This window comes from Durio zibethinus, chromosome 14 (genome assembly GCF_047325235.1).
Source record: "Durio zibethinus cultivar Kanyao isolate XHJ-2024 chromosome 14, ASM4732523v1, whole genome shotgun sequence".
Classification (NCBI taxonomy): domain Eukaryota; kingdom Viridiplantae; phylum Streptophyta; class Magnoliopsida; order Malvales; family Malvaceae; genus Durio; species Durio zibethinus.
In genome coordinates this window covers 13,718,483-13,736,032 of record NC_143175.1, presented here as the reverse complement: position 1 = coordinate 13,736,032, position 17,550 = coordinate 13,718,483, and the positions used below count along the sequence as shown (strand labels likewise).

The window sequence follows — 17,550 nt, the reverse complement described above, 5'->3', positions numbered from 1 at the left end:
TCTAAAATGTAGTAGTTTTTAAAAGGAATGTCATGGCGCTTGTGTCACGGGTCGAGACTCAAGCTCCGAACTTGTGTGGCTTCGGGACCGGGGCATTCACCCTTCCGGCGTCCCAGATCAGCCTTTTGTCACGGTTTACACCCTTGTGAGGTATTGTCCGCTCTGACCCCCTGACATCACGATTTTGTCCTATAAAAGGTACCTCACAAGGCGAAAATGGTGTGAACCCTTTTATACCCCAGGTACCCTCTTATTATGTTCGATGTGGGATTCATGACTCTTCCTTAGGTCCGTGACATTTGCTCTTACCAATTACTTTTAATAATTGTGTATTAACAATCTTTTTTTATATTTGTTTATTTAAAGGATCACGTCATTCATAATTTAAATTTTAAACACTAATTTGAGTATAAGAACACAAACGAAGACACTTCAACCTTTGCCTTTAACCAACTTTGAATCTTGTGATTTCATCGAACAACTTGGCATCAACATTTACTAGTGCATTTGCACTTGGTAAAAGAAAACTATCCTTTAGGGAGGCCTTATTCAAGTCGACGAAGTCAACACATATTTTTCACTTTTTATTATGTTTTTTGCACCATTACTACATTGGCTATTCAATTAGGTAATAAGATTATTTGATGAACACAGCTTGTAATAATTTATCAACCTCTTCCTTAATTATTATCTTTCTTTTAGAAGCAAAACACCGTTTTTTCTGCGAAATTGATTTGATATTTGGGTTAGTATTCAATTTATGAACTATTATTGAAGGATCTATCTCAAGCATATTTTATGGGATCCATGCAAAAAAAGATTGACATTATTTCTTAGCAATTGTATTAGTTGTTCTTTATAAAAGAGTTTAGCCTCGATTTGTATGCATTTTCCTGGCTGTTTTCACAAAATGGTGCCAATACGAGATTTTCCACTGATTCAAGTTGGGCGAGATCGATTTTGGGCCTTTGATCAATGATTTTCTTTTCTTTATTTAGGTCGAGATTGATTCTTGTGAAAAGACCAATTCTCAGACATGAATTTATTTGTTCAATCGGTAGAAAAATAGACATATACATTAAGATGTAGAGGGTAAGCTTTGCTTTAATAAATTTTTCTTTAAATTCAAAGTATGGTATTTATAATATGAATTTTAGTGTCAACTTAAGTGCTCAACCTCATAACAAATTATTTACAATAATTTCAAGATTAAAAGCATGTTTTTCATTCTCGGCTCTTTAAAAAGCTAGTTTCATTTCTTCCTTTCTTGGCCAGTTGCATTCTTCTTACCCTTTGACTTTGTTTCCCCTATAATAATCTTGATCTCCGTTTCTTCTTTGCCCTGGGTTTCTTTAGTGCTAGCTGAACTTGAAGTCTGTTTCATAATCTTTTTTTTTACCTTGCCGTGGACCAATCTCCTCAAACCTTTCCTATTCGATTAAAAATAGTAAATTTGATTTTGAGATGAGAAATTGATCTCATAATTCTTATAATGAACTGACTTAACCGATCTAAAATCATATTGTATGTTAAAAATAGGTCAATCACCGTGAATTCAATAATCAATTAAACAAATATGCATATATTATAATCTTTTAATAATCTTAATAAAAATTTGAGTAATTGCTAGCTCCAACCAACTTTTAAGCCATAGTGGTTAATTTATTTGGTTACATATAAACACATAATGATTTATAATAATTTCACTTCAATTTTGCTTTAAAAAAAATTAATCCCTTAATAAAAATTTAAAACTTTTCTGTTATTTTAACATTAAATTTAATGAAAGAGAGCAATAAATACAATTCAACTAGTTTGTTTAAAAATTTAACAGCATAATATTCTTATTTAATGATACCAACCACCTATATTAAATGAAACTTTTGAAATCACATGCAATTAATTGAAATAGATTGCAATTCGTTTGTTTAGCCGATAACATACCATGAAATTTAATTCAAACATGCCAAGACCAAGATTAGCTATCAAATTTTTATTTTTTTAATTTTTAATTTATTTTTAACTCTTAATTTTTATTTATTTAATTCACCTTAAAAAAAATTACCTGTTTGAACTTTTTTTAAATTACAAATTTTAAAAACATATCAAGTATGCAAACTATTTTAGTCAATGCTAAGTTAGGCATTAAAGGTTTATTTTCTTAGGTAAAATTTTGAAGAAAATTCAAAAGAATTAATTTTGTTTGTTGTTGCATTTAATCAATAGAATTAAACCTAGAATATAATCAAGAATTAAAGTGCAGAGTGGAAGTGGATTACACGGGCTAGAAGAGAAAGTGGTGGTGTAAAACACTGGAAGAAACAAAGAAAGTGAAACTAGTGAAATTTTGTTGGATCGAATCAGCCAATCATGCGAGACAAACTTCGCTGCTAATTACTACTTGAGGGAGGAATCTACTGTCCCAAAGCCTACTCAGATTACATGATCTCACTTTCCACGTCACCTCTTCTATTTTCTATTCAAAAAATGGAAATTAACCATATGTATATATATATATATATTTGTACAAAAGCCTCATTTATCTTTCCATATATTATGTTCAGTATTTTGAAATTAAAAATTGTATATTCTAACTATGGATGATCTTAACAAAGCATCATATAAATCACAATAAATCAAATGGTTCGGAGTATAATAATATGATAATTTTATAACATCAGTTTGAATGAAAATAATAACCATAGGTATTTTATTGATACTGCCAAAATTAGTAATACAATTATTTATTAAAATCAAATTTACTTCATCTAGATTGACAAGACAATTTTAGTAATGTTACTTTATGTATTTTTTTTTAAATTAAGCATGTATTTTTTTTTATATGGATTTGATACATTCAGTATTATACCTTCAAAGTGTTCTAACAAGAATCAAACTTTGATTAAAAAAGGTTTTTTTTTTATTTATCAACTGAAATAATTTTTACGGGAAATAGATTCTAGTTTATGTCACTATAGTTTTTAATAATTAGTTTATAAAATAGAAAATATACGAAGCAGACATTAAGAATTTAGAACGAGAGAAAAAATGGAATGTGCTGGCAAATAGATATTAGATTATGACGATTCTGTCTGCATCTCTTTTGGACAAGAATGTGGAAATCTTGTTGTTGCAATGTTTTGTTCTTTGTTCTTTATAATACAACTAGAATTGAAATTGTTGGTTTGTTTTCTTATACTAAATTCATCAACTTTTATCTCCTAATTGACAATCTTTTTCTTGTTACAAAGTATAATCAAACTTTTCTACTTTTACTTATGCTAGTCAAATTTCAATCATTAATTTGGACATGATCCTTTTCCCGATTTAATATCTATTGACAGCTATCATTGTTGTCACTACCCAAAAATCCCTTTAAGCAAATCTACTTGATGCCTTGCTTAACCTAAAGACAGATAATAAGAGACTTTGGAGTTTCATTGGGTTTGCATGACCAGACATTCACAACTAAGTATGTGACAATCACGACTTCATACAGCTTCCGAGATGTTTCCTGTGGATGTTGAAACAAAAGGCACCTGAGGGGGATTCTTCGCGAAAACTCAAGTCAACAAAAAGGCAGTGATGTATCACATAGCTCTATGGCTGATGAACACTTATTGGATAAAGTATTGAATCCGATGCAGATAAATGAATTAAAATGGAAAAAATGAGTTGCTTATGCAGCATAACATGAGATTGTTCAACTAAAATGATTTTTATTGTATCTTTCTTGTCACTCAAATCAAAAGGGCTTGTTTTTTACGACCCCAACAAAGTAGAGGGGGAAGAGTTTTGTACAAAAAAGAATGTGAATAAATATGAGTATTGCTATACACATAAAACCAAAATTGAAATCCGAAATACAGTTGGCCTTGTCTCCATATAATTCCATTCCTCGATGAATGTGTAATACTCACAGAAAAGGTCATTCCAACAGCAATTTAGGGAGTTTTGGTTCAGTACGAGTACGAAAGCCATGGGTGTTCTAATGCCTCCCTTGCAGTTGGGCGCCTTTGAGGATTCATCTGAAGCAAATGTTTAACAAAATCGATAAACCCGACATCAGAAACTTGAATATGATGCTCCAGTGAAGACTCCTCAGAAATAATGTATTCTAATTGGTTAGTCTCCTGGACAGAAAAAAAAACAGCATGAGTTCGTCCTAAATTAAGTTGGATGAACTAACCAGTAAATCTCATAGTTCACTAAAAAATTGACTGCCCTCAAACCTATAATTGGTGAAATACTTGTAGGTTTAAAAAGAAATCATAAACAAACCTCATTTATATGGTACAGATCATATTCTTTTGTGAAATACTTGTATGTCTCTTGTCCATTCTCCAACATCTCCATATCAATAGGACCTAGCATTCCAACCATCTGTGCGAGGATCATTACGACTGCATCATTTGGAAACAGGACCTGTAAAAGGACACGGGTACTTAAAAGTGAGTCACTGATAAAATTGCTTCCAAAGGAATAACTACTTAAAATTGGTAGAAAAATCAGAAGTAAAGGAAGCCAATAAGATGTTTGTAAGAAACTTGAAGGCAGTCATCAGATGGAATCAGCATTAATTTGGTTAGCTTTAATTCAAGACATTGCCAAACTATGATAAAATATGACAAACCTCCCCAGAGCATAGCTCGGCAAGGATACATCCAAGAGACCATAGGTCAATCTTCTGGTCATATGAGAGGCCAAGGATGACTTCAGGCGCTCTATAGGAACGAGATTGAACATATAGGCACAGATTGTCAGTCCGAAAGCAACTGCTTCCAAGATCAATAATCTTTATCTCACATCTTCTATAACTTTTGATAAGGATGTTCTCGGGCTTTAGATCACAGTGAATAATTCCCAAGCCATGTAAGTAATCAAGTGCCTCCAAACACTGACGAGTTATGACCTGTGTGAGAGAATATCAACAGCAAATTATTGTCTCATGCTGGATGTATTATTTGAGTTAACCTAAAAATTTATCACTTAACAAACAATCCCAGATAAGGGTTTATAGTTCAGAAATATATAACTAACTACAAAAAAGAGAAACAATGAACTAAAACATCTTGGCTGAGCCAATATCCATTTGAACAAACCTGCAGCCGGCTGAGGGTAAAATATGGTTCTCCACCAGATTCTTGATTGAATTTCTGAAATTCATACAAGTTTGCTCGAAGGAGTTCACAGACGATGAACAGATGTTCCTACACAGATTTTGCATAAGCCATAAAGAAATCATTAGTATCCAATATGTACAAAATAGTGCTCAACAAAATAAACACTAATGAAATGGTATTTTTTGAAACTCAGAATGGTGAGATGGGGTGGCTATAGCCATTTTACTAAACAAGTGACTGTTTCAAGTGCAGTCCATATTTTTTGCAATGGGGTGGAAAGAATTACTAATTTACTCTTTAAACATACCTGATGATAGAAGTAGTCATAGAGACGCAAAATGTGGTGCTCATCTCCAGGGTCATGCTTATTGACAAGCTTTAGTAGTTTAATTTCATCCAAACTTTGGTCAAAAAAATCTTTATCATTTTTAATGATCTTCAGGCAAACATCCATTCCCATGAGAAGATCATGTGCTCGAACAACCTTACTAAAAGCAGCTGAACCTAGGTATTCTGTTACATAATATCTTCCAGCAATGACGTTATTTAGCACTATAGGCAGGTCCTTGTTTTCTTCAAATCCAGTCCTAGAGATAGTATAATTCATGAGTTATACTGATTTCCGCATATTAACCTGCAGTGCATTGTCCTCAAATATCTATAAAGAAAGAACTTTTAGCATGGTGAGTTTAGTGCCAGCATGAGCTATATAACATGACAAAATATTCTAGCAGCAAGTCTGTCCTGTCCACGTAAGAATGAGATGGAAGACCAAATTTAGCAAATAGTTTTTCTTTATTTGCACTTTATTTATGTGAACTCCAGTAATATGGGCTTTGTATATTAGCATTTTGAGAGAGAAAATTTAACTATAGTTATTTGGAGACCTGTTGATTAGTTTATGATCATCGAGAATTTGAATACGAACATAAATTTCGTCTGCAACTTATCAATTTTAAACAAGTTTACTCACCAATTTGCTTAGCTCTATAAAAAAATCCTATATTAGCTTAATTAACATCAGCAATCTGAGAAATAGTATAGCAGCTAACCTGTTTTTCCTGTGAATGATTCGCAAATTGAATACTTCATATTCATCATCATTAGAGTACATCAGAAGTTCATCAGTAGCATCACCCTCTTCTTCGGCAGCAGCCTGAGGTTCACTAAGTTCTCCATAGTATTCATCACCTTCAACTCCATAACCATCAACTGTTTTCTGCAACAAATCTTTCTCGCCAATCTTGTGCACTAAGTTAGAATCACCTTTAAACCCATCAATCCAATCATTTGAACCCCTTCTGGCAGAGTAAAGATTCTTGTTAGATTTATGTTCAGAAGCTCTATTATAATCTGCATTAACCTCTCCAGTAGCCTTTAACTGAAGATCATCCAAATCAGTTTCTTTGGAGCTCATGTAGCTGAAGTTCATGGGATTTTCATCATAAACACAGGACCCCTCACAACATTTGCAAAGGGGAAATGAACAACCATAACCACAATTCTTCAGCTCTCGTTCAATGTCCCCTTCAATCCCATTACATTTATCAAAATGATAATAATCGATCATTTGAACCTCATTTTCGCCATTTATGCAGGCCATATTATAAAAGCGTGGCTTGTCCAAGTAATCAGTGCCCACTTCTGTTTGAAATTCTTCAGATTTGTTATGTGAACTCGGTTTATTATCATGTTGCTTCTCTGTCTCCAAAGTTGTGACAAACTTATCCTGACTTGGACAGTTATAGAAGTCTGACCCAGCAAAGCATGGAGTCATGAAGTCCTTCTCATTATACCAGTCCAAGTCATTCTGCATGTCAAAATCAGGATAGTCGCGTGCCGTTCCAAATTGAGATAATCTATCTGATGAAGTATCAGAATCAGCCTGAGAGCCAGAATGAAGTCCATATGGATTCACAAACTCTGCAAAATGAAAAACAGTTGGATTGCTGTTATGCACATTAACTAACACATTCATCCCAGCAGCCACCTAGATATTGAAAATAGGGCCAAATAAGAAAACAATAATAACAATTTCAGACTGTTGCATAATTCCTTAAATAAAATTGGAACATTTAAGGTTTTTCTTTTTTTTTTTTTTTTGGTGGTATTTTTAAAAGTACAGAAGGATCTATTAATTAGTACTTGGCAGTGACTTAGAAATGGCAATGATGAAAGGCAGAAGTAGCAAACAGAATTGATAAAATTTCTCACACAACCTCCATGGAAAAACTAGATGGCAATGAGGCGTGCATGTCTCAAACAAAAAAAAAAGGTGATCCTTGCATAGCTGTAAGAAAAAAGCACTAGTAGAATAAGATGGTGGTGAAAAGAGATTCCATTTATTGGGAGAAGTTCAAGGAGATTTACAATGCATAAGCAGCATAATTGGAGTCTACTACCGGAAAACGTTAATTAAAAAGAGAAAAAGCACCATCTCTAATCACTTAAGATGAACAACCCATACATCCGATCATTTAACTCAATGAGTTGATGTATGACCTTTCGCTCAACAGAGCAGGTTCGAATCCCACTCCCCCAAATCAAAAAGAAAGATGAATAACCCATCTGGTTTCAAGACATTTACACAACAATTCACAAATTTGCTCTATAAACTATAAGAATTCACAAGAAATTAAACTAAGTTTTGTGACCTTATAGCAATCTTAAAATCGAATCATCAGTTATAAAGATCCATTAAAATTAAAACAGGAAAGGAGATGAGCAAGTAAACAATCCATTCAAATTCGAACCCACACGAGAAAAAGATAAAAAGGGAAAAAGAGAAAGGCCTTCGCTTAACTTTATTCATAGCAATTTGCCTGTTGCTTACATCACCTAAAACTCAACAAGCAACCAGAAAAACAATGAAGGTTGATGATCAAGCTAGAATCTTTCAAACAAAATCAAGTTGATCAAAGACCAATTAAGTTAAGCATGATTAAAGTAAAACCAATCAAATTTTAACTAAAAAATCACAAAAATAGAAAAAGAATTAAAAAAAATATAAAACAAAAGTCAGTTTCTAAAAACAAAATTCCAACTTAAAACAATCACTGAAAGAGCAAAAGAATTTGAAAAAAAAAATTTATATGAAATAAAAACAAATTTAGCTAAGCATTTTTAATACCAACTTAATTCCAACCATTAAAAGATCAAACAAAATTAAAAACCAAAGTTCTTTTCACCTGAAGAGCAAACATCACTAGTAGAAGAGCTCAAGCTGACAAACTCATCACCATCTGAATCCGACCCATCACTTGACTTCACTTTCTCATCCACCTCTGATCGCCGGAGGGTCCCTGGAATCTTGACCGGCGGGGGCATGGGGAACAAGAATTTCTCAAAATCAAAAGCACCCACTTCTTGTTCATTTTTCTCCGTCATATCTTCCTCAAGTGCTTTCTCAGCTTCTTTCAATCCATTCTTCCTCAAAAACTCTATCACAGCTTCCATTTCAAAGCTCGCCTCCATGAAAAAAAAAAACAACAATTCTCTCTCTCTCTCAGTGTCTTTGGACTTTCAGGTGCTGTAAGTGCGAAAATTAAGTAAATATGGAGGGTCAAAAGCGGAAAACAATATACACAAAATTCCATCCTCTAGCTTCTGCATTTTTTTTTTCTTCTCTCTTTGGTGTGAAACTTAAGCCAAACACCGAAGATGTTACTCCAATCCTTACCAACTTTGAAATGTGAGGGGCTGACAAGAGGTTTAAGTGGGGTCTTTGATTTTTATTTGTGGGGTCGCATTCCATCACATGAACACGTGGATGAATCCGTATGCTACAAGTGGATGACGAGAGTTTTTTCTCTGTAATAATCTTTCTATTGTTTTTTTGTTTTGTATTTTTTATGGGAAGTCAAGTGGTCGTTTAGGGGACCATTTTCATTGCCTAACTTTTTTTTCTCTAAAAAAAGTCATTGGTTTTAAAAACAGAGAGTCAAAAACATGTTCGAATCTTGAACATGTCAAATTTTCAACTTAAGGGACGCTTCACATGAAGACGAGATGTTTCCCATGTTTGTAATAAAATTCTGTAGACATTATCTTTTTCAAATTTATCTTATACTTTTAAATTATTTGTTGATTTTTCTTAAAAAATAAAGTCAAAAGTGCTCATTTTTTTTTTTTATAGAATATTAACATCCATGATAGTTAATTTGATATTGCTATTCCCCATTTTACTTTTTTTTCAAGTATAATTGATATTTTATTTCTCATAAAAGGAAAAAGAAAAGCCAAGGTAAAATAATATCATTTTTTTCATTTTATATCAATAAATAACATTACAAAAATAGCAACAACAAGTATTTTAAATCTAAAACTTAATACAATTAATTTATATAATTATTTTTAAAAATAATATTTATCAAATTTAAAATTTAAAATTTTTTTATTTTTAAATTACGATTTTTATTAAAAAAAAACAAGTACCCTAGGTGATAAATTGCTATTATGTAGAAGAAAAGTAGTTTTTAAAGTGAATCAAGCTCTTATTGTCATCCTTCTATGACCACTTTATAAACGAAAAATATTGGCAATCAACAAAGTATGAGAATTTAGACGAAGGATCTTCCAATTCCTTCATTAACCCAATTCTTTTTAGCATAACGTAAGATCAAATGTAAAGAAAGAATACATTGATGCAATTAATTGATTAAATAGGTCAAATTTTGTTGGTGGGGTCACATTGGGTTAGTTAATTTACTGGTGGAACCTACTTTTCATGGGTTCATGGGCTCATAAATAAGAAAAAAAAAATCCAACTTCATGCCATGATGAAATGATGTTAATTTCTCCACTAATAGTGTGATAAACACGGCTTTTTTTTTGTTTTTTTGTTTTTTTTTCACTTTCTAGCATCTTTTCCATGTGACACGAAAGAAAAAGGATGTTTTTAGTTCATTTTCCCCACTCCTTACTTCCCCTTTATAATGATTGCTACCTTTCACTCGTTTCCCCTTTAAATTTGTTGTAGGATTTGATTGGGTTTTGGATTTTGAAAAATATGATTCTAATATAGCCGTTGAGTCTTAATATTTTGGTTTGATTGCTAAGATCTAGTTCATAATTATAATGTGACATTAAAAGGATAACTTAAGAAATAATAGACCATATAAAGGTCCCTACCATATAGTTCTGGTTCAACCAAACAATTATAATTATGGTTCAACCGAATCTGTTCTTCCTTGGTTAGTAATTTTCTTTTTTTGTGTTCTTGTTGGATTTGTTATAAAAAATATACATTATAACCTTTACAACTGTCGACTTATAGAATTTTTTTTTTTTTTTATTTCTGTACATGAGAAAGTATTTGTATATATATAATCTAATTGTGGCAGAAATTTGAGTTATAATACCTAATGTTTTACTCAAAGTATTAGCTAGATTGTTTTTTTAATAAATGAGGTTGTAACCTGAAGAGAAAGAAAGGAGTTGCACATGTTAAAAATTTAAATTTCAGATTTATTAGATGTCAATTTTTAAAAATAATTATATGAATTAATTGAATTAAAATTTGATTTAAATTTAAAATTTTGTTATTATTTAAAATTTTTTTATATTTTTATTGTACATGTAAAAAATTTAAAAAAGGAAGATCCTAAACCCTCCTAAAAAGAAGAATAACAATTAAGTTGAACCTGGGTTGTTAATCATTTTCCATTTATTTTGTATCATCGAAAAAGGAATAAAAAGAATCATTGGTTTCATTTTATTGAGATGTCATTTTTATCTCATCAAATTCCTTTAAGGGAACAAGGCTGATAAATTGTTGATAATTTACATTTTGAGAGAAGAGATTAACTTTTCTTTGCTATATAAATTATATCATTTGTTATTATTGCCATTATTATAGTTAGCACATGCCAAAAGTAAATCACAATGCTAAACAAGAACAAGAGCAATTTTTAAAATTTTTAAAAAAAAAATTTTATAAAAAAATCATAATTTAGGACTAAAAGAAAGAATTGCAATTTGAATTTTGATTTTTAAACTTGCAACTTGATGTAATATTTTAATAATAACTGAATTAACTGGATATTTTTCTAACGATAGAGGCGGTAAATAATGACGAAAGTTTAGAATTTCAAAATGAAAACTAACAAAACTTTGAACTTGTAGGTAATGATAATTACTAGTCGCCAATAAAACTTTTGATAACTAAACTATCATTATATAATAAATTTTTTTTGTAAAATATAATATTAAATTGCAAACATGTTATTGCAGACAATTCAAAGATAAATATATTAGGGTAAGCATTATTGTTTTTTGCTACCTAATTAAGATGTAAATAATGTAGCCAAACACAAAATTAAATATAATTAAACTAAATACAAACGTACCTAATAATATTGTTGTATGCAATACCGTATGGTAAGGTTGGAGAAGAAAAGTTGAAGAAGCAAAGCATTGATGCTTTAATTAGCTGACATGACCCTAACTTCCATGTGATTTTTTTTTTCAATTTTTATTATTTTATTTATCTTATTCATTGTTTCTAATTTATAAAGTTTAGTTTTTGAATATTACATTACATGAATGGATGTACCCTGAATCTTTTTTTTCTTTGCTTAAAAACAACAAAAGTAGGGAAAAAAACTTCTTTTCATCTTTGTGTTATGGAAGGGAAGTTGATGTAGACATTATTCACCTTAAGGGTAAAATGGATATTTGAATAGTATCTTTTAATTGGGGTATTTAAGTTTTTGGGTCGACCTGGTATATTTCTATCTCTTTGTTGACTTGATATCCTCATACAATTAGTAAAAGATAAACCTGACATGATCAAGTCATTGATGGAGGCACACAATTGATATTGTCGAACTCTTACTACCTATTGTTAACATGGATCCCTGTTGTGATCTATGCATCTCTAAATGGGCCTACTGATGTGTTTGGCAGCTACCACTCCACCTATGCCCATGTAGGCATCCTCCACGTCAAGTCAGATATCACATGCCACATCATCTTAGGTATAAATATCTCTTATTCCTTCACAGGTGAGGCAAGTAACCCTTTTTTCTTATTTTTAGTATTCTTGCTCTCTTTCCTCTATATTCGTTTACATCATTAACTTGCACGTTGAAATACAGATGTCAGAATGATCTCGAGCCTTTGTTCCTGACTTGTGTTCTTTTTAATAAGAGCCTACCCTGGTCTATATTTTGTTCAAATATTTTTGATGCGCTAAGTAAATGCTCTCATAACGGTATTCAACATAAATGCTCTATAGGACAAAGACCTAATGTAATCAATTGCAGTGGTCAATCTCTTAAGAGGCTTGGATGATAAAAAATACCAATTCAAATATGCCTTCTTTTTAAAACCCTCAAAGATAATGTAAAAGCTCCTTACAAAAGTTGAGCAACACATTAATGTTATGGAAACAATGGCTTTTAAGAAAGATAGAATAGGAAAAATTCCTAACCACCTGAGTAAGAAATAAGGTAAAGAGGTAGAAAGCTCTCAAAAAGGGAAAAAACCACACATAATGGGATATACAAGAGCCAGGAGCTCGGATAAAAAATATGATCAATATACCCCTTAGAATATTTTCTGTGAAAGGTTATTGGTGTAGATAGAAAGAGATCCATAATTGAGGTAGCTTAGGCTTATAAGGCAAAACAACTAAAGAGATCAAACAAAAAAATGTGCATTTCATAAGGGCCATGGCTACACTATTAAAGAATGCGAAATTGATGAATGATATAGAAAACCTCATCGCAAGGGGTAGACTACATATGTTCATGGAAAACTTGAGATAGAAAAGGAATAGGAATTATTAAAAAAGAGGAATATGAAAACCATTAGAAAAAAACTATTATAATCAAGTTGATTGTGGTTAGAAAAATGATGGGAAAAATTTTGGTCGAGTTGAAGAGCAAAGAGAGCACAATATGAACTAACTTATTGTTAGGGTTATCAATGTCATTATTAGAGAAACTTCAACCTTAGCTAAAAATAAAGTTAATAAATGGGCAATTTTAGCGATAGGCTTTTCAACTAAGAAGACTAAATATTGGAAAGAAGAGTTGATCTTTTTCTTGACAAAAGACCTAAAGAATATTGATTCCCATAAAATGATGGGATAGTTATCAGTGCCATACTTTACAACCATATAGCTAGAAAGATCTACTTTAACAATGATAACTCAAGTAATGTGTTATACTATAGCAAGATGAGAAAGATGGGAATATCTAATGACCAGTTCAGGCCACATTAGATGACCTTAGTCATGTTTGAAAATGAGCACGTCTCTGTGTTAAGAACTATAAAGTTACCTATCACCCTAGAAGCTGAGCCAAAAACAATCACAGCTATGATCGAGTTTATGGTTGTAGATATTCTTTTAGCCTATAATATCATCTTAAGAAGGCCTAGCCAAACATTTTTGAAGATGATAGATCAACATCTCATCTAAAAGTGAAATTTTTAACTCTATGTGAAATAGGTGAAAACCTGACTAACTAGCCCATGGCTAGATAATGCTATATGGCTACGTTAAAATTAAAAATGAAGGAAGAGGCAATAGAAGTCCAACCAAAATTAGTAGTGGAACTTAGTAGAGAATAGTTGAACACTTTAAGTGAGAAAGAGAATGATGATAAAAAGGCTTGGCAAAGCCCAATAAGGAAACGACAAGAGATTACCTAAATGAATATCTAAAAATCAAAACTCTGAATCAAGCTTTATTTAGTTTTTGCTTTAAATTAAGGTCTTAGATTTTTACAATGACTTGTGAATACCATGAAACATAATATTTGATATATGAATCAACTATACCTATAATTGTCTAACACTTTTATTTTTTATGGAAGGCATCCTTATATTATAAATGCAAGTACACCTTACTTATATTATAATTGTGAAATTGTTGATGTAGCTTGGCTAAGCAAGTCACTAAAGCATAAACTTGTTAGTGGTGCTAAAATCAAATAGTTTAACATTTCACATTCACAAATAAACTACATAGGAATAAAATATATACATATGTGATCTAGAATACCTATAACTAAGCTAACATAATGTATTTCATCTCCAAAAAGTAATGACATTGGAGGTAGAATTGAAGATATTCTTGATTACAAGCCAGATTTAGACCATAGTAGACTTGAACCTGTAGACATATTAGTACAAGTTTCAATATTTGAAGAAAAATAAAAAAAAATTATATAGATTAGTGAAAAGTTAAAAAATAAAATAGGTTGGTTCATGGAACAATGTAGACCTCTTCACATGAAAACCTAAGGATATGCCAAGCATAGATTTGAGACACATGGTACATTGTTTAAGTGTCAGGTTGGACGTTAGGCTAGTTAAGTAAAATAAAAAGTGTTTTGCCTTATAAAGACAAGTTATGATTTAGGAAGAAGTGAATAAACTGCAAGCCATTGGGTTCATTAAAGAGGCATACTACCCAAAACGGCTAACTAATGTGGTGATGGTAAAGAGGCAAAATGGAAATGAAGGATGATCATAAACTTTACTAATCTCAATAAGGCATATCTTAAGATTAGCTTCTTTTTACTGAGCATTGACAAGTTAGTAGATGATATTATTAAATATGGATTTTTTAGTTTCATGGATGCTTATTTTAAGTATAACCAAATCAAAATAATTGAAAAAGATGAAAAAAAGACAATTTTCATAACTGAGAACAGATTGTATTATTATAAGGTATGCCATTTGGCTTAAAGAATGTTAGAGTTACTTACCAGATGTTGGTAAATAAGATATTTTGACATCTGATTGGTAAGAACATGAAAATTTATGTGGACGACATGATTGTCAAAAGCAAGACTTTGGAAGAGCATTTGAAAGATTTGAAAAAGTGTTTGGTGTTTTGAAAAAACATAAGATGAGGTTAAATCCGAGTAAATATGCTTTTAGGGTTACCTTAGAAAAGTTCATAAGCTTTATGATACATCAACAGGGTATTAAGGCAAACCCTAAAAAGGTTTAAAGGATCATTGATATGAGCCTACCAAATTCAGTAAAAGAAGTATAGAGATTGACTAAAAAAATAGCTAGACTGAATAGGTTCATGTCTAGTTAACTAATAGATGTCTTTCATTTTTTAAAAATTTCAAGAATATTGGTGATTTTTAATGGATCAAACAATGTCAGAAAGCTTTTTTGAAGAGATTAAAGTATTTTTTACTACACCATATATACTCTCTAAACACATAATAGGAGAACCTTTGTACCTATTCCTAGTTATGATAAACCATTTAGTTAGTTAGGTATTGGTTAAAGAGAAAAAATTATGCCAAAAACTTGTGTGTTTTGTAAGTAAAGTTCTTTTTAGGGCCAAATTGAATTACCATAAAATTAAGAAGCTTACTTTTGCTATAATAATAACAACAAGGAAACTCAGGCCTTACTTTCAGTCTCACATAATTAATGTCCTAACTGACCAATCTTTAAGACAAGTTTTACAAAAATAGAATTGTCAAGATGGCTGATAAAGTGGGTTGTGGAGCTTATCAAATATACTTGCATATCAAGCCATGAACTATTTTGAATAAGTAACAGTTGATTTTATTACAGAATGCATTATCGTAAGAAATGCTTTTATCGACTTTACTAGTAACGTTATCTAAAACCTTGAAATAGTAAAGTTAAATGAAAAGAAAATATGGAATTTATATGTATATAGATCAACTACTGAGGAAAGAAGTGGTGTACGAACCATCTTAGTCAATCTTAAAAACATAAAGGTGCAATATGCTTTGAAATTCAAATTTAGAGCTTCAAACGATGAAGCAAAGTATAAAAGCACTTATAGATGGTTTAAGGATAGCAATAGAATTAGAAAAAAAAAGCTAATTGTTTACAGTGAGTTATAGCTCATGGTAAGCCAAGTTAAGGGTGAATATGAGGTAAAAGAAGAAACCATGGTTAAATATTTATACAAGGTAAAAAATATACTCCAAAAATTCACTAAGTGCAAAATAAAAAGAATACCTTGAGAATAGAATATTGGCAAATGCCTTATCGAAGTTGTCTACTAGCCTAATCTCAGAGAACCCATGAAGTTTTTTAATTGAAAAAATCAATGAAATGAGTACAATAAAGATAAGCAAGTCAAACAGATAAAGAAAGATTAAGAGTCTTAGATAAGCCTAATTAAAGAGTACCTAACAATGAAAAACCTACTAAAGAATAGGATCTAAGCCAAAGCTTTGGTAAGAAAGGCATTAAGGTATACCATTGTGGAAGGAAAGCTATATTGCAAATCATTTACTTGGTCATATCTCAGATGTTTGAGTGCATACGAGATCAACCACATATAAAGAGAGGTGCATGAAGAAATATATGGAAACCACCTTGGTCTAAGGGCTTTGGCTTACATGGTACTGAGACAAATGTCTTACTAGCCCACTATTAGGAAAAACATCATTGATCTTGTTAAAAGATGTGATAAGTGCTAATGATTTGCACCTATTCAACATCAAAGCGCGTCATTAAGCTCACCCTATTAATCAGTCTATCGTCATTCATGTAATGAAGGATAATTATATTGGGCCCATTTATACTAGCCTTAAGACAATGGAAATTTGTTGTAATAGCCATTGATTATTTTACTAAGTGGATTGAAGCGGAGCCATTAGTGACCATAATTAAAGCATAAATGGAGAAATTTTGTTGAAAGAATGTAGTATGTAGATTTGCCCAAGGTAATAATTGTTGATAATTAAAACAATTTAAAAATCCCAAGTTCAAGGAATGGTCTACAAATTTTAGGATTGACCTTTACTTCACCTCGGTAGCTCATCCCAATTTAATGGGTAAGCCAAGGTAGCAAACAATAATATCTTAAAAGCTTTAAAAAAAAGTTAGATGAAGCTAAAGGAACTTAGGCAAAAAAACTTCTTAGAGTTTTATGGGTATTGAGGATGATGACAAAGTTCCAACAGAGGAGACAACTTTTAATTTGGCATTCAGGATTAAAACAATTATTCTAATTGAGATCGGTATGTCAAGCTTTATAGTTAAAATGAATAAGGAAGAGGATAGTGTAAAAGCTATAGAGGGATGGCAATGGATAGTAAAAAAATAAATATCCGTCATTATCTAATCCGTTTTGGTCAGATTCAGATTGTTAGAAATGGATAATTAATACATTCAGATAAGAGATTTATTATCTGTTATAGATTTGAAGTGGATACAGATAATATCCCCTGGATATCAAATATTTGAATCCGTATATGAATTTGTTACTCATTTACATATGTAAAATATATAAAATTTTATACTTGTAGAAGGTTTTAGACCTTAAAAAATAACTTTTATTTATTATTAATTAACAGTGAACTTAAATTTTAAACTAAATTCTTGTTTATTTTATATTTTGATAAAAAAATTTAAATAACCAAATAGTTTAATTGATTCAGATATTTAAATGGATAGTACTTATTTA

At 31.1% G+C, this 17,550-nt stretch overlaps 1 protein-coding gene across 1 annotated transcript; it reads right to left on the bottom strand.

The window, feature by feature from the left end:
* Positions 1–3,699: 3,699 nt before the first annotated feature.
* Positions 3,700–8,800, bottom strand: LOC111295327 (uncharacterized). Its single transcript, XM_022888777.2, has 7 exons — positions 8,312–8,800; positions 6,176–7,046; positions 5,431–5,710; positions 5,103–5,210; positions 4,634–4,912; positions 4,282–4,425; positions 3,700–4,133 (listed from the first exon to the last, which is right to left on the bottom strand). The coding sequence occupies exons 1-7, from the start codon at positions 8,595–8,597 to the stop codon at positions 3,960–3,962; spliced, it is 2,142 nt and encodes a 713-aa protein (XP_022744512.1). The 5' UTR covers positions 8,598–8,800; the 3' UTR covers positions 3,700–3,959.
* Between the last annotated feature and the right edge of the window lie 8,750 nt (positions 8,801–17,550).

Bases quoted from the DNA above. Each gene is read 5' to 3' on its own strand.
- LOC111295327 (XM_022888777.2), bottom strand. From the start codon at position 8,597: ATGGAGGCGAGCTTTGAAATGGAAGCTGTGATAGAGTTTTTGAGGAAG. The intron at 5,711-6,175 runs GTTAGCTGCTAT...TACTATCTCTAG, and splicing joins ATCATTCACAGGAAAAACAG to GACTGGATTTGAAGAAAACA. The intron at 4,426-4,633 runs GTTTGTCATATT...GTCCTTTTACAG, and splicing joins CCGAGCTATGCTCTGGGGAG to GTCCTGTTTCCAAATGATGC.